This window comes from Bombus terrestris, chromosome 7 (assembly GCF_910591885.1).
Source record: "Bombus terrestris chromosome 7, iyBomTerr1.2, whole genome shotgun sequence".
Taxonomy (NCBI): Eukaryota; Metazoa; Arthropoda; class Insecta; order Hymenoptera; family Apidae; genus Bombus; species Bombus terrestris.
In genome coordinates this window covers 24,045,055-24,067,315 of record NC_063275.1, presented here as the reverse complement: position 1 = coordinate 24,067,315, position 22,261 = coordinate 24,045,055, and the positions used below count along the sequence as shown (strand labels likewise).

General features: G+C 34.7%; 1 protein-coding gene across 13 annotated transcripts in view; it reads left to right on the top strand.

Moving 5' to 3' along the window:
* Positions 1-22,261, top strand: part of LOC100643486 (glutamate receptor ionotropic, NMDA 2B) — a 360,187-nt gene that overhangs the window by 260,602 nt on the left and 77,324 nt on the right. For 11 of the 13 annotated variants that reach the window (XM_048407837.1, XM_048407845.1, XM_048407842.1 and 8 more), the window contains 2 exons: positions 17,383-17,561; positions 18,764-19,178. In XM_048407837.1, the coding sequence (XP_048263794.1) occupies positions 17,383-17,561; positions 18,764-19,178 (594 nt within the window). Of the gene's footprint in view, positions 1-1,637; positions 2,708-17,382; positions 17,562-18,763; positions 19,179-22,261 lie in introns of all 13 variants that reach the window. The other 2 variants (XM_048407844.1, XM_048407847.1) reach the window with 1 other exon arrangement.

Genomic DNA, 22,261 nt, shown 5'->3' with positions numbered 1-22,261 from the left:
AATTAACGTGGAATTACACGGAGCAACGGTCCCTGTCAGCCGACCTGACGAAAATCTCAATAATTAGCTTCGTTGTGATTCTGACGCTCCAGATCCTCGCACGAAATTATCGGGCGTCGGCTTAATTGAGGACCCCGTAATTACTTCCAGCCAATCTTATCGGTGTTCCGCGGGGGGAGGGGCAGGGGCTGTGCTCGATTGTACCGCCAAAACTTTCCGGTGATCTCTCATAATGAGTTTCTCTCGATTTGAAACCGGAGTCTCGCTACTTTGTTGTTGGTTTCTTTCTCGATTAGTCTTCTATGATGGAACAAATATTATATGGCGTCATTGTATGCTGAATTACGACGTGGATTAGAAATTTCATTACTCACACGATGCGCATGTTTAAATAATCCCGCTGTTTTGATGATCATTTGACGATGGTCATTTTTAGCGTCGATGTCACGATTTTAATTACCTTCTGTCTTTGAATTATCTTGAGTAATCATGATCTCAATGATAGCTCTCGATTTTAGATAGAATTGAAACGAATTCGATGACTCCATTTCTTCTTCGTGCCAATCTTGTTAATCTTGAGTGCCAATAATAGGTTTTATCTGTTGAGGTTGACTGATAGAAGAACGAGTGGATGAATTTGTAGTAGAAAAATATTTTGAAATGAATAAAGGTATACGTATAAGTATAATGTATGTTGATCCAGATCCTCGCTCTTATAGCGTTACAACATAACAGAAGCGATAGGGAGCACGTTCATATATTTAGAGGAAAGAACATTGCCAAAAAAGTTAACCTTGTAGCTCTAGCTGAAGGCTGCAGGAAACAGCAATAAAAATCTACTCGGAGCTCTTTTGTTTCTAAACCTTGTGACCCAAAACAATTTATATCCAAGGGCACAATAATATGGACCTCTCCTTATTTAGAACTTTTTGTTTCACTAAATTCTATTCTCCTCGTAACAGCGGTCTCCAGGTCACGTGTATACAAAAGGAAAGGTGTAGAGTTTTTCTTGAAGTAATTACTTCTTGTCAATCTTGACGTTTACTGGAGTTACAATGTTGGGATATCAAAGAATCTTTAGGCAACTATAATCGGATTTTCTTTAATTCGATATGAAAATAACTTCCATTAAATGATACATATATGTATAGTAATTGAAATATATTAATACAGCCATATTAATACAGGTATCTGCGCACTTCATTAATGTTGACAACTCATGTACCGTTTTACATTCTAAGCAAAATAACTACATTCCAGTGAACACAGGCTGTTCCAAAATAAAAAGAAGCGTAAAACTGCAGAAATTTTCTGGGTGACCTGTTACGCATAAATTTTTACCTCTGAAGCTCAAAAAAACATCCATGTAGATCACAACCTCCATTCGTGTAACTCCAAAATGCACAAGTTTAGTTAGAAGAGATAGCATAAACCAGCAGCCTATTGGCCTATTTTATTTGTTTGTTTGTTTTCTTTTGTTTTTGGTTATTCTCTACGCTGCGTGTTATTCGATACCGAAACGTACTTTTTATTTCTGTGTACAAGATGTACAATTTGTTCGAGCCTCCATCAACGACAGAAGGCAACCGTTTTCAGAAAATAAAACAACTACGTACAACAATTAATTTCTTTTTCAGTGTCTTCCGAAATATTAGTTATCTCGTCCGTACGAAGGCAAGCGTAATCCGTTTGCCACTCCCGAGTTCCTCTTGTTATCTCGAATAATAATCGCCAGCGTGAAATCAAATTTCGTCTTCCTTCATCGAAATATATTAACAAGTTGTCGCTTAGATGGTAATCTACTACAGTGTATAGTTATTAAAAATTTTCATGTAATACACTGACGAAGCTGTGGAAGCATCGTCGACAATCTTGGAACTATCAGTGTTCAGACGATCGGATATCGAAGAATGACGCACGAGAAGCAGCGCAAATCGAATCTGATCAGTTACGTGTGCTAGAAGATACCAATTTCACTGCAATATGTCTCATCTTCCGTGAACGATGGCAAGAGCACGGAAAAAATTTTTTACAAGTTTCAAAAATCGTCGAAACGACATGATTCTCGGTATAGTGATTCAGTAGTTAGTAATCTAATTGCTAGAAATTTTATCTTCCACGTTAAAGTAAGATTTGAAGGAAAGAAAAAGAAGATTCTTCTGCGTGTCGAAGGTGAATATTTTCCAAAATCATCGACGAATCATGCAACTACTTTCCTCGACACTCAAACTTCGTGTCTATCGACATCAAGATACGTATCTTCGCGTTCCGATGCCATCGATTAGAAATAATTTTCACGTTTAATCGACCTTGAAGCAGGAGAATCGTGGAGCGGACGAAAAATACAAGGTCGAGGAAGGAAGACGAGGAGGAAAGATGCGAGTCGAACTCCTTCTGATCCTCGGTACGTTCGTGATCTCCGGCGATTGCGGCCGGAGGGTAACGATCAGCGAGTCCGGAGTGCACGAATCGTCGAGACGACGCAATGGATCGTTACCGAAAATGTCGATTGGATTAGTGGTGCCGCACACTAATTTCGGTGTGCGCGAGTACACGAAAGCCGTGAACCGCACGGTTGGCTTCCTGCGCAAAGGCGGCAAGCTGAAGGGACAGAACAAGCATTCTGGATCCAGCTTCCTGGATAAGTATGACTTCACGCAGCACTCAGTTCGACTGAGCATGATGACGCTCACACCGAGTCCTACAGGTATATATGGAAGAATTATAGTTAAGTTTTTGAATAACACGATATTTGTTAATACGATTACACGGCAGATAAACGTAACACGATGCACATGGTTTCATCCTTAGCGATTTTTAATTTTTATTTTCACTTTTTATTACTAACGCCGTTGGCCAGTTGCTTACAATCCGTAAAGAATTAAAATGCAATATATATATATATATATTAAATATAATATTGTAAAGTATTAAAGTATATAAGGGATATTTCACATTTATAGAAAATTTACAAGCGTGGGTGATAAATGTACCGAATGCGCATATTATGCAAAAATATACAAGATATCCAAAGTAGAGCGCTCGTTATAATATTTAGTGGGTAGAACAAGTCTCTATTTGGGTTCCATTTCTTCAGCCGCATTCATAAAGGGATGAAATACCATGAACATCTGCAGTCTAATGATAGCTGTAATAGAGGTTAATGAAGTGCAAGAAGGATTTTCTTTCTAAATTTCGCACATTTTTACGCTTGTATGTTTATTTATTTCTGACGCGGAATATAGTCAGTATATTCGTACGAGTTTCAAGTTTCGTACAACACAGTTTGAAATAACAAATCCAATTGATCGTGTTATTCGAGCAGTGCCCCTATTATTTTATACAATAACTGACTAATAATTTGAATCTCAGTTGGTAAAATGAAATACTCGATTACTATATGCTAGAATGAAACTGTGTTCCATTCATAGAAACTTATTGAAAATCGACTTGACGAAATATTTGATTTAATGTCGGCAAATGCTTCATAGCTTGCAAACAGATGTCTATTTATTGTGAATTACATTTCCTAACAAAGTGATCACATCAGCACGTTCCCACAATTCTCAGCTGAACCATCAATTTCGTACAAATACATCTTCCGACCCGACGTCTACTATTTCAACGTCTAGGGCATGGCTAGAAAGCGTGCCCAGCAGCTTTCAAACGAAAAGTACTTTCCTTTTCCCTTCGCTCTCTTACCATATTTTCCTTATAGCGCCTTAATACACTTTAATGTAAAAATATGGTATGAGAAATATGGTTTCTGTATTTTTACATGAAAAGGAATAGTATATTTTATTATCAACATTTTTTATCGTCACTTATTTGTCACAAATTTTAAATGCAATATTATTACAATAGTTATCGATCTATTATCATCTTGTCAATTGAGACTTATATATCCATTTTATTTAGAAACATTAAAAAAGACTTTTAAAAATAATTGCAGTAATTATATATAATTTTAATAATATTTAATCATTGACGTATCAATATATTCGTAACTGAGTTTAATACAGTAACGTATTTCTAACGCTGATTAAGGATTATATTACGCTACTTGTCTGTTTAACGACGGATGTTTGCTATACGTATACCGCATGATTGACTTGTACTACTTACACGATCCGAGACAAGTTTATTTTCCTCGTCTGCGTATTAATTCCTCAGCTTGTTCTGTTTACGACGGGTATTTACTATACTTCTAACAAATGGCTGACTTGTACTACTTTCTTGATTCGTGACTAATTTGTGTCATTTGGGTTAATAATAGTTGACCTGTTTTACATACGATGGATTTTATTCTTTTTATTCGATCCGTGAGAATATTATTGCATAATTAGTTTAACAATAATTGGTCTGCTCTATTTGCTATGAATATTTGATATCGTTCGATGGAATGATTGACTTGTACTACTTGTTTGATCCACAAATAATCTATTTTACTTGGTTGAGCTATAATAGACCCACTCTACTTGTTTAATATGAATTTCTTATTTATAAGTAAATTGCGTGTACATGTTCATGCATTCTTGGAAAATTTAGGGTTTCAAAAATCTGTAAAATGCATATAATATGTAAAAATACGTGAGATATTCAAAGTGACGCACTCATTATGATATAATTGTGTCATATTTAATAGACGAAGTAAATTCCTATTTGAAAACTATTTCTTTAATTATCTTTATAAAAATATAAAACTGCATAAATATTTGTAGTTTATTTGCGAGTTTTAAACTACAAAATAAGCTACTCTATCTGTAATATAACGCGACAGTTATAATCTTGTCAGAAATAGCGATGATTCGGCATAAAACTTTTTGAAAGCCAATAATCTATCAGTATTTCACCTTCTTCCGGTGCTCTCGGTTACCAATTCGCCTGAGACATCAAAATAACAGGAAGCGGAAATCGCGGAGAGTTCATTGCTCTGTGGAACTCAGCGAGTCGCAATATTTCCGTGTGACGAGTTCGAAAGCAGGACAATATCGTTGCTTTCATATCGCCTCTGTTGGTTACACGTGGCCACGTAGCAGTAGTAAAAAAAAGGACACTGTTTCTTCCTTTGCCAGGACGCCGAAATTAATGTTCTCGTTCCTTCAAAAGTCTTCACATCGGTCAATATGTACGGCTTAACGTTCGCTCGTACCAATTCGCGGCGACCTCGTCTTCTGCACACGTGTAAAAATGTGTGTGGCATGCCTGTATTACCTTATGAAGGGCGAACGTGACTGGAAAACATGGATGTTCCAGTGAAAAATATTCCTGCTTGATTCTGTTCAAGATAAGCCGACTTTATCTTACACATTCTCTCTCGTGAAATAATTAGGACGATGAAACGCTCTCGTTTATTTCAAACTAGAAATATTAGAACGATAAATTGGCCATATTAGGGCGGTCCAATTTATAACTCTGAGATTTTATAAAATTCAAACGATTCATTTTTGGTAAAGGTTTCCGGATAAAAGCTTTCTTTGCGTAGCTTTTATATTATCCATTTGATTATCAGAGTGGATAAGAGCATCTACGTTAGAGTGGACCAATACATTTTTATTTCCTTGGTACATATTTCGTGTTTTAGTCGGTTTAGAGATAACAACGTAACGTTTGATCGGTATGAACGTTCAGCACGTTGGTGGATTAATTCTGTTTACTGCGTACTTAACTTATTGACATCGACGTGCTACATCGTTACTACGTCAGCAATGTGTCAGTATATTCCGCTAAAAGAGATTTGTCAGTGATAGATATGTCTGTGAGTTTGTGAGGGCTTTAGAATGATTGGGATTAGGTTTGGGAATGAACGATGAACATAATAAGAGAAGAAGCAACGATAATGTGGAAAATCATAAGAACAAATACGATTGATTTTACTTTATATCATATAGACTACTGTTTCACGATGAACAAATGCTGTATTCGCGTTGTCATATTTCACTATCGTACTTTGTTTAATAACAGTTAATCTGTTCTGCGTACGATGGATATTTGCCATTCTCCGAATAAATAATTAGTCTATTCTACTTGGTTCAACAATAGTTGAATATTGACTGACTTACACTACTTGCTCGATCTATGAATAATCCATGTATTTGGCTTAGCCGAACAATAATAGATCCATTCTACTTATGCATTAATAGTAATTTTTTATTTAAATGATATTTTATTCTACGACGATTCTCAAGACAAGTCATAAAACAACGATCGTTTGTACGTGGACAGTGAAATAAAAGATCGAAACATCAATGCCATTTAGTACTTGATCGATATGTCGCGTTTCTTATATCAGTTTCCTTTTGATGGATCGTTGTTCGAGGTTTCAGGGGCACGTACATATATTTCAAACATTTTGGCAGCGTTCTCGGCGAATATCTTAACGTCAGTTTAGATTTGTTACCTTGTGGTACTTTTGAAACCCGATTGCTGCTACTGTTCTTGTTTCTTATGGATTATCGATGATATGTGGAAGTTGGGAAGTTACGAAAGTTGGAGGGAGAATAGAAATGAGGGAAAAGTAACTACTTCGAGACACGTATCGTTCCAGATTTTGTAATGAATTGTTGGCAAGACCGTTTAAGAAATTTACATGTTCTTTTTACAAGACAAATTCATAACAATTTTTAGAAATAATTGAAAATTTAAGGAATCTTGGACTATTACTATTTTATTCGTTTCTATTAGAAACGTTATACCTGTCCTTAATAGATTTTTTCGTTTTTAAAATACGCTTTCAAGACGCAAGACGGGAGTAAACTTTTGTAAAAAGGCTCTCTACATTCTTAGTTTGCAACATCAAAGTTCTTAATCTTCATATCTTGAACTCCATTCCTTATACTTGAAGTGTAATCCTCACTGCTGTATCGTAAACTTTCTCGCTCTCACTTTAAACACTCACAAATTAAACAGTTGCATTTAAGCAATCAGTTAAACGAAAAATATCATTTTCATCGTCTTAATAAAAATAATTAACGTTCACATGCATGTTCAGTTTATATTTATATCGTTAACCGTTTCTTTTCCTCTACAGCTAACATGACACAGAAGCGTTCAACGAAATAAACGAAAGAACATTTGTGAATTTAAAAATCAGGCCACCTCTCAATTTATCCGTATGTTACACAGCGGAAGAGCTAATTGATGCAAATTAAGCTTCTTTTATTGCTGCGAATCATGCGCCATTGATTCGATTCTTCGTGACTTTTCACGTGACAAATTAAAATCAGAAAACCTTGAAGATTACTTTTCTCCTGAAGATACACGAAAATAAAACAGAACAAACAGAGATGCATACGTATAGGAAGTTTCAAGCCCAAAAATGGTAAAACCTGAAAGAAAACCTAAACATGACAATCTATAAATTTCAACGAATTTTTATGCAAATACATATTTTTGATAATATAATGAAAAAATTGAACTTACTTCGGTAGAAAATTATTTCATCGACCAAATATTGTAGAAAGTACCTGTACTTTGGGTATCTTACGTATTTATTCATATTACGTGCAATTTTGCACTATCAAATTACCGGTAAATGCATAGCCTATTCCTAATACCTTGACATTTATTAAAAAGTCCGTAATAAATAAATAAATAAGCTCGCAGATAAAATCGCGAAATTGAAACTAGAATCGGAACAGAGGATCACGTCGTTGAATAGTCTTGTGTCAAACGAGCGATATATCATACTGCATTAACTTTAGAAAGCGACAGAGTAGCAAGTAGACAGAATGCAGACGAAACGCCTCCGGATTCGCAGAGAAAGGTGACATCGAGCCGTGTATCGTACATGCTCCTCGTTTCTACGACACGCGTGCTCGCTGCGATAGCTTTCTGCGACTACGATTCGCGCCAGAGGTAGTTGCTGTTTCGCTAAACGGTCGTTGTGAATGACGTCTCGAGGAACATCGTGGACACGTTGTTTTCTCGAACTGTCACCGCGATTTCAAGGAGTCTTTTTCCCCTTGCTTTGGTGAAGTGGGTTTATATTGGACTAGTACTTCTAAAATCTCGAGACTTCTTTTCTGCTTTGAGAGGAAACGCGACGTTATACTGCCATAGAAGCTTTCGCGGGATTTTGTAGAGACTCTATGAGAGTTTTAGAAATATTAGCAAATACTGCTTAGAGTCAGGTGATAAAATTCAATGCAAAGCTATTGTAATGCAAAGAATCCTTCTAAAACTAAATGACTCAATTAATAAGGGCTTCGTATTCGAAGAGAAGTAATTAGAGTATTACAATGAAACGGTTTTTGTTGTTAGACAGAGATCAACTTTTAACAATATCGTACTGCCAAATTTCAAGGAAAAATTGCTACGAAAAATTCGATTTAATAGACTCATCACAGGACACAGATATAATGGTACTTAATGTTTAATAACAGCTTGGAAAAAGTTCCTTTCTATCAGCGAAGGAATAATATCATTATTTCGCGGTGACATTGTTGCATGGAAAGACTAACTTTCGAGTGAAAAGTTCCACAGATATTAATTGTAGCGAATACAGAGGCGAATTAATATTTAATCTGTAATAGCAAACGGCGTTTTATTGATTTTCATTGGAAGAATTTTCCAATTCATTTCCAAGCGTTCTTGTAAAATCATCCACATCGAATTTACCAATTGTATTACTTAGATTTACGTGTCTATCACCGATAAATCGCTGATAGATTTCATTAATACCTACAAGTCTGTAGGATCTCGAACGTCAGCTCAAATTTTCGTTACGTTACTTTCGATGTGTAATCCAAAACTTCCACACTTTTTGTTTCTTTGCAGCTGATCTTCCTTTGCAAAGTGAAATATTGTCTCGGTGAAACCCGAATGAGAATTTTATTAGGAACCTTTATACTTTAGAAACGAATACACCTTCAAGTTTCATTGATAGTTAATACTTTCAAGTTTCACTCATTTTTAACTTCCGTGATTCTATGTCACGTTGGATTCGACGACAATATTTCACGCGATCTGTTTTCAGTTTTAACTAAATATATATTAAACTTGACACATAATTCATATTCCTCGTTTAACGGTAGATATTGCTACAATAATCGATAACATATAATCAAACCGAGCAACTCGTAAATAGCTTTTCTCAAAAAAATTTTGCTTCTTTGTCTTAAAAGTTATAATATTTTAATCGTCGGAATTTTTCTCTAGTATTACTAGAAGTATGCCATACCGATAATATGCTTGCTATCGATTATAAAGATATGAATATATTCAAATTATGAACCGTTATTGAATAATAAAATGTTCGACGATAAAGTATCGCATGTTAGATTAAGAAAGAATTATCTATACTTTAAAATGCCACTATATGAAATTATATTAAATAAGTAAGTTCATAGCTATTGTAAAATTATTTATCAATCGTCTTATTAGGAACAGTTTTAGACTCGCTAGGTCCTGTAAGATGATAAATCCGATTTAGTGGTGTGACAGTTATTGTCCATCTAATTCCGCTAATAACTCAATCTCATCCAGTCCCTTTTGTCGTAACAGTGTGTGCTCTTACCTTGGGTTCATTACACTAATTGATTTTCCTGCGACTATACCGTCGATATAGACGCACGTGCGTTGATTTCGAAGATTCATCACTTAGCTCTGCATCGACTTCCACGCTAAACAATTGATTCAAACGGACAAATTTGGTTCCTCTTACTAAGCCTTCAATTAGAATAAATATACATAGATCGTAATATAACATATTATGACATACATGATATAACATATTAGTAATTTCATATAATTATGATTGCGCAATGACATTATAATTTTCCCAATGCCATCCTTCGTTTAATTTAATAGTCGCGGTGCAAGAAAAATTGTCTGAATTTTTTTTTGTACAATTGCTTTTAAGAATTTTTTAATTGTTTAATTACATATTGGAAGATTTTATAACATTTTAAGCACTCGCGTAATTAGTTTTTATTATGCCTTGATATTATATTATATATATGAGCAAAATGCAAAAGCATCTACAAGAAGTGGAATAATGAAAGTAAATGGAAAGAATTAAAAGATAAATTTACCTTTGTAATAAATACGACCTACTTGCCTATCAGGCTGTGCTTTAATGTTTGTCGGTGGAACAATAAGAAGTAGAAATTTAACGATTAATGTTTAAACTGTGCAGACGCTGCAAACGACGTTTTCATTTGCCATTTGGTCTTTGAATTATTCATCGATTATTAAGAATATTTCCTTTTCCAAACGTTAAACACAGTAATCGATTCTATTCGTTCGTATTAAATTTATATCAAACGACGTGTGACAAAAACATTACGAGATGTAGAAGAAGCAAAATGCAGAGAAAGGAACGAGAGAAAATGGAAGAACAATTACGAGCACCTTCATGAATGAAATTTCATTAAAATTCATTTGTAAAATTTGATTAACCAACTTTGAAGGACATACGCAATTAAAACTGATAGAATATTCAAGATAATATAACCGATTATTTCAAAAATCAAATTACTATGTATCAAATTTGTAATTATCGTTTAATTAAAAAGATTAATTATTCACTGATAATATTCTGCTATAAATTCCATAAAATGTTCAGGTCACGTGTCACGATTTCACGAACGTTGAGTTATCTTTTACCCGCGATATTGTTGATTCGTTGGCTGGCCATTTCGCATGGTTCCATTATAAACCGTGCAATTATCGAAAAGATAAACAGCGAGACTAGATCCTCATTGATCGAATAATATTGTCGTAACGTTCAAATCATTAATCGGTGTGCACGCGATAAACGAATATCACGTTTAATTACAGCGTGGAATAATGTCATTCGACCGAGTCATGGTCAACACAACTTTTCAATGAAAATTCCTGATATATAAAGCTGATAAAATGACGAACGTTCTGTCGACCCAGTCGTTCCCTATTAACACGTTAACTACTACGGTGATTATCGCTGACCCATGTTACTAAATTTATGGGAATCATTTAAGTAAGATAAATCTCACGCATTAAAAAATTATTAATGATGTGAATACTTAGTTAACATTGTCAGAAAAAAATGCGCAAATATAATACGATTTGCAAAAGTTTAATGTTGTGGTGTAGTACGTTGCCATCTATTGCGGTCCTATCAGAGTAAACACTATGTATATTATATATTCGTACACTTGTCCATACCTGTTATGAACATATTACGTGTAGCACACGTTACGTCCAACTATTATCATCGTATTGCTAAAATTTTTGGTGATTTTGAAAATATATACGGAAGTTTCAAGACATTTAATACAAGTGTAAGTTTATTTAAATATTTATACCGTGTACTGATCTTTTACTAAATATAAATTTGCGATAAATATTCTGTGACTTCTACGTATATGTGTATTTTCAAATTGCAATAAAATTTTTCCAATATAATCGTAATAGTCACGTTTCATTATAACGCTAATGAAATTTCAAAATGTTTCACATAATACGCACAATATGCACAAAAGTTTTCCACGATAAATGTACGAATACTTTTGTAAGCAATCATACGAATATAAAATTCGCGTGGCAATCAACGAGTTAACTAACATCATACACGCATTCACCTAATTTCTCCGTCATCGTAGATTCCCAAAACTTCTACCACTTTCCTAGCTTATAATTGACACCACGTCCACCAGATGCAAGCAGACTCGTCCGTGTTAATTGATCGCCAGCTTAATATCCGCTTCAGTCCGACTCGTGACCGAATCGCTCCGCTATTTACTCGATGCACGTATATTCTGTATGCAGACAGAACACGATGATTCGAATGAGTTTCACGGTGTTTAAATACTATGGTTCGCGTAACGCGTGGAATTCTTCGTGTAATTAAAAACAATACTCGACCGATCCATCGAGGGAAAATACGAGTTTCTGTTTCGAAACTAAGAGTATTGTGCTGCGTCGTAGCTCAGGAAGGGCTGAAGTGAAAAATTTTCGATTCAACCGTCTTGTTGGCACGGTCTATTTTATAATCCAGTTACGAATCCTTTCCCGTCTCGGCGGAAGCGTGAAATTTACGCACGAACGATCATATCGGATCGAGCAAGTCATCGACCAACAAATTTAATAGCGCTGTGTCAGTAATACGGATTTCTACGTAGCTGCCTACGAACGAAACATTCACGGAACACGTTATACAAATTGTATTGTTATTTAGCGCTTCATTTTGGAGAATTTAATTGGCTATTTTAATTACATATCTACAATATTTATTGGAGACGAAATAATATGATTGGCAATTGTTTGATTCGCTGTTTACTAAATTTTGTTAATGGCATGGCAAATGAGGTTCCATTATCCGGTGGTATATATCTGGAAAATATTATCCGCAAATATCTTTACACATGCAATGTAAATTTCGGAACGTATTAAAATTTTAAAAGAAAATACGTCCATGTATATATAAGATTATCGTTTGAATTTCATTATTAACTCTATGAAGAAACAATGAGATACCACATATCAATGTCAGAAACATAACGTTTACAGTAATTAAAAATACTTTAGCGCGGATCGTATTACATTTCACGTGAAAGTTACGTTTTATTCATTAACATAAATATTTAATTTTTTATCGCTTGAAAGTTTTCCAAAGTGATCTGATAAGCAATAAAAATCAACTTCATATTCTTTTTCTAATTTTTTTAAATTAAGCGTAATATTTAGATTTTAATGTTTGGATACTCTTCGCCAGATGATTAATCCCGAATTACGTCCTTCGACTCTTCCCATCACAAAATTAGCTTCGTTAGTCATGTCATGTTATAATGCTTGTCAAACAAACTAGATGAGACAGTCTAAGAAGCAGCGGTTCGATGAAGGTAAATTCTGATCAAAGACTGCATTATCCCATGTACACGGTCGATTACATCTTCGATCATGCATTTCTAATAGGAAGCTGTAACGTGTATTGTTTACTAAACAATACCATAATAACGGATCAAAGCGAAATTATTCATCGGGGCTGCTATATTATGTAAATTACAAAGGAAATCATACATCATACCGCGAAAGTAAATTTTCCAAATCCCAATTGAATTTTGTTTGCTTATACCTTATCCCTTTATCCTAACAAGTTTAATCAATAATATCGTAAACAATAATAATGCTTCTCTGATATAAATATTCTAATACGACTCTATTAATGATACTTTCAACAATATTTTTCTTCCACTATCTCCAACATTATTTTCGTTATATTTTCATAGCTTGTACAATAAAAATGTTCGCTGAAATTTTACGGACATACAGAAGAAGAAGAGAATTGATACCCCAGGGAACTGTAAAAGATTCGCCGATATTAAACGTATATCGTAGCGCGTATATATTCCGCATACCCATTTTAATAATAATTAATATAACAGTAAAGGAAAGGCACACATATGCAATTGCAAATTATAATAAAACGTCATACGTCATACGTTATTGTATTTCCATTTTAATTTTTGCATTTAACAAACCACTAAACGAGTGGTAAACTGCGTGACATTATAAATTATAAGATTCACGACATTATTATGATATAAAATCCTCTTGTGGGACACATTTGATCACATCAAATTAACAATAATACTAATTTGTTTGCAAACAAAATCGTCCAGGGTAATTCGTTAGCGTGAACGTCCGCCCGGGTAGCATGGAGATCACGAGCGGTTATTTATTACGTGCATTGTTCCGGTTGATGTTTGCCATTCGCATGGCAAAACGCGAAACAATCATACATAACGGACTGGATAGCAGTTATTGTTGAAACGTTCCGAGCATACATACATACGTCAGTACAGTGGACTCGTGTTAGCGACCGCCGACTGAATATGGACAATCATCGAAACTCAATCTTTCGCGGGAACTCATACGTCGACGAAGTGTAATGCATCGGTTTAACTGACAAACGCCGTTTGTGGTAATTTTTTAACTTAGGAAATTAGACAAAGTACGTCAAACGAAAGTGAGAAATTCTTAAAAATTATTTCTCTTGAAACGAAAATAAAACAAAAATAGGTGCGAATGCTCTTTCGCAGGAATATTTATACGTTCGCTGATACGTTCATACGTCCATAACGTCGGGCATTCGTTGTTATTTTCATAATATTGAGTTTATTACTATGTGTATATATATATTAAATATTAGAATATATTAAATATATTTATATTAAAGAAAGAGAAACTAAAGGAAAATTATTGATAACAGCACTCGAGACGCGCGTGACGAAAGAAGTTCGTGGAATAATCGCGTTAGACATCCCTTCTTTTTGTTAATTTTCTACAAGCACTCATAAGTGACGCTATAGTCTCCACACGCGAGTGTCACTCATAAGAGAGTGTAAAACTACACATGTATGCACGCACGTACATACACGCGCATATACAACACGAAATAATCGACTTACCCGGCACGCGTTAAATTTCGCAGCCAAAGAGAAATTGAGATAAGTTTTGCAGAAGTTGGGAATTTCGGGAAACGTTGTTTCATACATGTCACGTATGCCTCTCACGCGAAGTTTTGTGCAATCGTTTCGTAACAAGCGCTTGTTAAAATAACGACGATATGAGGCGAACTGCAAGGAAGAATTCCATTTTTATTTGTTGGACTTTATAGAAGAATGTAGTCGTCACGAAGATACTAAAGGAATTTTATGAAAATAAGAGAGGTTTGTGGCGAGCGTATGCTCGCAGATTTCGTTGGATATTTGGGAATGCATTAAATATGTGTAAACTGTAGAATTTTGAAAATAATTCATATTTTCATGAACAGAGGTGAAAAGCTGGAATCTAAAGAAAGAAAAAACATTGTGCAGGATAATTTATAATTTTGGGGCCAAATTTTTTAATTCAATTTTAAGTTATTGCTAATATTTGTAGAAAAACTAAATTACGATCAAATATATTTTTAATAGACCAAGAGAAAGAAGATCTTCTCCAGATATTACAAAACTCAACTTATGACATCAACTGACTCTGAGTCGCTAATAGCATATTAATATAGTTTACCTATGTGACTGTACATTTAAAAAATGGCAGGAAAAATTTAAAGATAGGATATATGTCTCTAAATTGATTATAATCTAAATGAAAATATTGAACGTAACAAGATGTCATAACGAATCATAAGTTTTTATCGTGCTGAATGCCATTCACCGTTCCGCTTGCATACGAAATACCAGCTTACATTTTCATAAAAATTTCCGCGCCTTAATAAGATTCGCCCTCGGGAATCCTGATCGTAAGCAAGAAGTGAAATTAAGAAACCACTGGAAAGAATAATGTAACAGAGATGGGAACGAGGACATGGAGAAACAGGGTCACGCGGGTATCGGGGGATGAAGCGGAGGGTTTTGTGGGACAGGTCAGGATGTGTCCATGACTCGAATGATCGCGATTCCGCGATTGCGTTGTTGCTTCGTAACGGCGATCGCTAAAAAGCGTAGTGGATCGATCGAGAAAGGGGACTGTAAGCGTACCGTCGAATATTCTCTGAAATTATTCCACGATTCTAAACGAAGATAATAAATGTCTTGCTTGTGACGAGGGAATAGAATTATTCGATCAGCCTTAAAAATGATTTGTGTCCGAAAAAATTGATAGTGATACTGTAAAATTAGAAATTAAAATGCAATGACGAATGGTAGAATTGTAAAATAAAATTTCGAATTAGATTGATCAATGATACGTGTTTCATAAAGTGGATACAGGGAAATTATAGATTAATATGCGATATAATGAATAACAAAATTACAAAATAAGATTTGAAAATAAAGTATAAATTAATATGCAGTGATAAAATAATAATTACAAACAGCTACAAACTTGTTTGCATTTAAATTACCTCGAATGAAAAAGATTCGTTATTGCTTTCGTAATAACATAGCTGCAGCCTAGCGTACTATAAATTATCCCTGAAGTTATAGAACGGAATCCAATAGAAACTTTCCTGAATCATCGTGAATCAATCAATTTTCGTCTTTTACGGTATCTTTCGCCCTTGCGAAAATAACCCATTACAACCGCGCTCTCGTATTTACAGTAAAAATAGAACAAACCGATCATGAACCGCGAACTGTAAACGAGGAAATGAAATTGCTGGCAATACGAAGCATCGAGGGAAGAAAGAAAGAAAACAAAGCGAGGATTATCATCTCGAACGCGGCAGATGCGTCTTATTGCTTCCAGTAAAGGTTTCCAAACGGATAGGAGCTCACGATTTCTATTATCTCTAGATTAAAGTTTGACCAACAGCTTTTGAATTTTTCAATCGCGAACTTTGCAACTGCTCCTCTTCTCTCAATCGGTTTTCTCGGCGTTGCTCTCCTGCGTGTAATCAAATCGATCGAGTTGTAAGCTTTTTGTAAAATTAATCGTCGCTGATCAATCGAGACAGCGTTTCACGCCGGTAATCAACCCCATTACTCCTTCGTGACCCTAACGTTTATCGTGTCCATTTGTAAAAGCGCGCGTACCCCGACCGAAAGGAAACATTCGCTGCTCGTATCCGTGTGCAATTGCGATAAATTGCGTCAATAGCCGCAGGATACTATGCTGCAACGATTATACCCGCAATAAATCACGCAAACACGATTACGAGCTTCGTACCTTCGATCACGCGGGAGATTCCTATATAATTTTACTTTTACTTTATCGTGTAGTCGCAACTTTCAGGTCACTTCGTCTAGATTCAGTTTTGTATGTGAAACTTTTGTTCGCGATTACGAAAGGTGGAATGAAATTTTGAAATTGTTGAACGTGAGGCTATAGACACATATGGAGTTACTTGGTACACGAGTAATTGTGCAGGTCAGAGAAGACTCATGAAAGTATCCGAATACTTAGTACAGCTTATGAATATACATATTATCCGAATTGTACAAAACCTTCTGAAATTTCATTAGCATTGAAACGAACGCGACTACTGTGATTACAAGCGATAGAATTTGAAACCAGTCAGAAAATGTATAGAAGTTACAAGATATTTATTGCAGATGTACACTTAGTGAAAAATGAATATATAATATAAATAGTGGTGTTAAATATATAATTAATGCCAAAGATGGTCTCATTAAATATTGTGGCTTATTAATACAGCGAAGAACTAGCTGTATGCTCCTCATAGATATTTTGTAATTTCTATGGTACATACATTTTTAGATCTGCTTCAAATTTTACCAATACAATCAAGATAGTCGTCACGTTACAGTGTTGACGAGATTCAACAATGTTTTGTATAATATATGCTTATATACATAAGATATTACCAGATATACCTGAAAATTTTCCAAATATGTATATGTATAATTCAACAAGAGTGTTGTATCGTTCTGACGAATACTTTTGTTCGTTAAGAAGAGAATGTCTAATGTCGGTGGTATCTTATTTGTGTTTCAGAAATTCTGAACTCGCTATGCAACGAATTTCTGCCGACGAACGTGTCCGCTATCTTATACCTGATGAACTACGAGAAGTACGGCCGCAGCACTGCCAGTGCTCAATATTTTCTGCAGCTGGCCGGTTACTTAGGAATTCCAGTGATCGCATGGAATGCAGATAACTCGGGATTGGAGCGAGTGAGTTGATCCAAATATTCCTTTTTTCTCATCTGCGCAAGCGAACTTTACAAACAGGCACAGCCTTTTTTAAAAAAAATTATTTTCCAATTCCTTATAAAACAAAATAGAAATAAAAACTTTCTAACATGTTAAGCTTTCGTGATTTCTCTAAACACGATTGTGACAACACGAGTCTTACCTTGATATCAAGCAGAAAGATAATTCCGACCATCTTTTACAAATAGTATTTTTACACGCATTATAGTAATTAGTAAGCATTTCTAGGAAATTAAAAGACGCAAAAATATATAAAATACTCAAAATAAAGCATTCGTTATATTATTTAATACGTGAGGTAAATTTCCTTTTTCTGACCTAAAAGTCACTTTTTTAATCACGTTTATAAAAATATAGATTTAAGAATATATTTATTAAAAATATGCATGTTCACGATCAATGCTACAAAATATACAAAATCGTATAAAAGTATACAAATAAATATCCAGAGTTTAGTAATTAGATACAACGAGTTATATTTTGTTATACGCGAAAATTATCTTGATGCTCGGAAAGCTGCGTTATAAATTATACAGCCGCAATTTAGATTTCTGATAAAATATACTACTAATGAAATTAGCAATAATTAACATTAACCATTTTATGAATTCTTATGTCCGAATTCCACTCTCGCTTATAATAATATCTTAGAATAATAATAATAATAAAATCTCTAGCAAAAAATTGGAATAAATTATCATGCACATCGATAACGATTGTGCAAATTTTTCCTCAACGGTTTTAACGGTTGAAAAATATGGAGAATAAATTGAATCGAAAATGACGTCGAAATTTCTTACCAGATACCTGTATATACGAATAATTACGTGTAATAAACTGCGGATTTTTATGCATATATGCAAAAATTTAAAATTGCAAAAATACACAGAACGCGCGCAATATGCAGAATTATTTAAAGCACTGCGTACTCGTTAAAATAGTTAATATATAAAACAAATTTCCTCTTAGGTTTCATTTCTTCGATAGTGGTTATAAAAGTTTTGCATAAATATCCACATCAGCTTAGCTTATTAACTCAATGCAAAGGACGAAATTGGTTTTATGTAATACAACGTCAAATTAAATCGTAGCTCAACACTGTTACGAGAATGTCACGTTAGAACGATCCGTTTGAAAATACATGAATTTTCGTGATCTTTCAGAGAGCTTCGCAGAGTAACCTACAGCTGCAGCTGGCGCCATCGTTGGAGCACCAAACGGCCGCGATGCTGAGCATCCTCGAGAGGTACAAATGGCATCAATTCAGTGTGGTCACATCGCAGATTGCCGGACACGACGATTTCGTGCAGGCAGTCCGTGAAAGGATCTCCGACATGCAGGATACTTTCAAGTTCACCATATTGAGCGCGATCCTAGTCACCGATACACGAGATCTCCTCGAGTTGGTAAACAGCGAGTCCAGAGTGATGTTACTCTACTCGACAAGGGAGGAAGCCATCACAATCTTGGGTGCGGCACACGATTACAAGATCACCGGTGAAAATTACGTGTGGGTCGTAACGCAGAGCGTGATCGAAAACCTGCAGACGCCCAGCCAGTTTCCAATTGGGATGCTTGGTGAGTGGAAATGTTTGGTTAATTGGCGTGTTACGTATTTAGTGAATTTGGATGAGTGACGATTGATGGTAAATATTTATTTATTATCATTTCTAATTCATTCAGAAATTTTCAATTCAATTCAAATATTATATAATAATATTTATTTATATATTTAATTATAATAATAAATAAAATAATTGTGTATTTGTATGTGTGTGTATGTGTATGAGATATCAAAATTGAATATGCATTTAGAACTGTAACTTTTGATATATTCTTCAATGGAAGAATTAATTATTTATTCATGCAATCTCCGCTTGCGCAAACAGTTACGTTAGATTGCATAAATTATTGGGTAATATAGTAGAGCTTATTTAAATTCCAATAAATTAGAAGTCTGCTTCGTGATTATGCATCGCGATATGGGTAGCGATCTTGTTGAGCGAGGAATGAGCTTCTCGATAAGGGAAAAGATAGATTTATTATAAAAAAAAACGGGCCTGACATAATATTTTTACTTTGCTGATTGCAGGTATTTTACTTTACTCAGCAGAGATATGAAATTTTGACTTTCCGTTGTCACTCTTTGTTCTCGTGGTATTGAGAGGATAATATTATACGTATTCCAGTAATTTTAAGTAAATTTCCTGTTACGATTCTTTTATTTTCATATCTCCATCTTACTATTGTTTTAATAAGCGAAAAGGGATTTAATGTTTTCATAAATTTCATAACGTAAAATTGGACCGAGAAACCATCTATTCGTATTTTTCTCAAACTTAGGAAATTTTTTATACAATGCTTGTGTTACGCATAAAATTTCCTCGTGGCAAAAGTTTCATCTAAACAAATAAAAGATGGTCGAAATTGTATCACACGCTGTTTTCAAAATCAACTCAATGAATACCGATTAAATATTTATTATACATGGCTAAACATTTTTTTTCATTAAACATTATTTCATTAATTTACCGCTATTAACGTTATTTTATTAATTTTATTCACTTTCCAACCTGAAGAAAAAATTCAAAGAAACATAGATTTAGCCAGAAATGAGTAAAAAATTCTCCTTTACCTATAAGTATTGGAAACTCAATTGGGAAGCGTCATATCTGTGCTTCTTCTCTACGAAATCGAGAGGTCTGTCGAAGCGTATGACGTTCGACGTGTTCCTGCAGAACAGAATTCGATGAATTTATTCCTCCCAAGAGGATAGCCACGACAGAATCTCGAGGAAGGCATCAATTTCCGATTTCCGTGATTCTCGCCTCCCCGTTGAATCTCCTTTTCAACGACTGGCCACTCGAAATATCGACCGACTTTCGATCCTAACAACTAAAAATTCTAACAAGCGGCAACTCTCTTCCGTTATCCTTAACATGGAAAAGTTTCTTATAGGCATCGATGCTGACGTTCAGATGACAATTACGGAGCTTAGACAGTCACTAAAATTCTATAATAATTCGCCAGATATCTTTAACGTTAAGTTTTTCGTAAAAGAAAAAGAGAGGGAAATTAATTCTAACGATTTCTCGTGATTTTTATAAAGTTATTGAACAAGGGAAAGAAAAATTAATTTTTATGAGCTTCGTAAAATTTCTATCAAAAACTCGATTAAAGGACTTGAAGATATGATTTCGTGTGATTTTTTTTTTTAAGTTTCTATTTTAAAAAAGGAGAAATATTAATATTTATGATCTCTCCTGATACAATTGCAATTTTTATGCTAACATTCTCTAAGTACAAGCGTTATAAAATCTTGTTATCCGAGGATCCAACGCGAAGCTGTTTATTAGACGACACGAAACGTCTTCTGTTCCCGCTAACATGTCTCTGGGACAATACAAAACAATTTGCACACGTTTCTCCCTCGCGAGTAATTTCGTGAGCTTCAAAACTAGAACGCGTGAGGTATAATAACGTTCGCGAAATGAAATTACTGCAACTGAAAGGTGGCCTCTTTCTAATTTCCCTTAAATATCCGTCTCTCGTATCGTCTCGCTCGATTTATTCTCGGCTATTTTTTCGTGGATAATCCAAGAGGAAGATACGTATATTCACATCGTTTTCATCGTTCACGAAAATCCAGACTCTTGAACGAGCGCGCCGGTGACAGAAAGATTTCTGAATTCAATATTTTCGCAGGTACTGTAACGATGTTGGTCGCATGGGGGCGCGCATACGCGAACGCGAATGCTCGGCGAACAAGGCAGGAAATATGAAAAAGAAAAGAACGAAAAAGCTAGATCTGCAGCAAAAAATTCAAGTTTTGGTATTGACAAATATTCTGCAATCACGAGTGGGAGCCGCAAAAGTCGAAAACGGTTTCTATTTGTACCTGCAGTCTCATCGATTTTCAACGCGTGGTCTTGTCAGAGGGATATCATATATCATATATCACACATCCACTCGAAATTCAAAGAAAAAATATGTTGCACGGATGCCGCTAGTTTTAGAACTAAAATAAAATATCCGGTCAAATATTCGATAAGAATGGCTATTAGATTTTAATAAGGAGATTTCCTTAGTGGAATTATAGAAATTCTATTTACTTCTCATTATACATTTATAGGCAGATATCCTAGTTGTACACACCACTGTACATACAAATAGCCATCTAATGTTGTATTGTATATAAACGTTTTTCGATACCATTTACATTGTACATAAAATACTTTTTGTATCCACGCAATTGAATAACTTCAATAACTTTAAATGGCAAAAATTTAAATATTTAAGTGGCACACTCTGTATAATCGTTTCTAAAAGTATCGTTATATTTCATAAAACTATTGCAGTGTTTAATTGAATTTTGTTGTGGCTTCGTTTATTAAGATAATAAGCTGTTCTCGGACCTAAAAGCTTTTAATCGAAATTGGAACAAGAATATTCCATCTGTAACACAATAGAGAGTATACTATAACTTCTCGTAGTACTTTTCCCCACACGCATTCTCTAAACTGTGATAATTAAACTGTGTCTGACACTGATTGATTCGAGTTTAACTACTGACGCTGTCGCCTGTTACAATCAATAACTATATATAATATAACCTTCTTTCACGCGATAAATTATCAATCGCTCATTTGTTATTCGGTGAT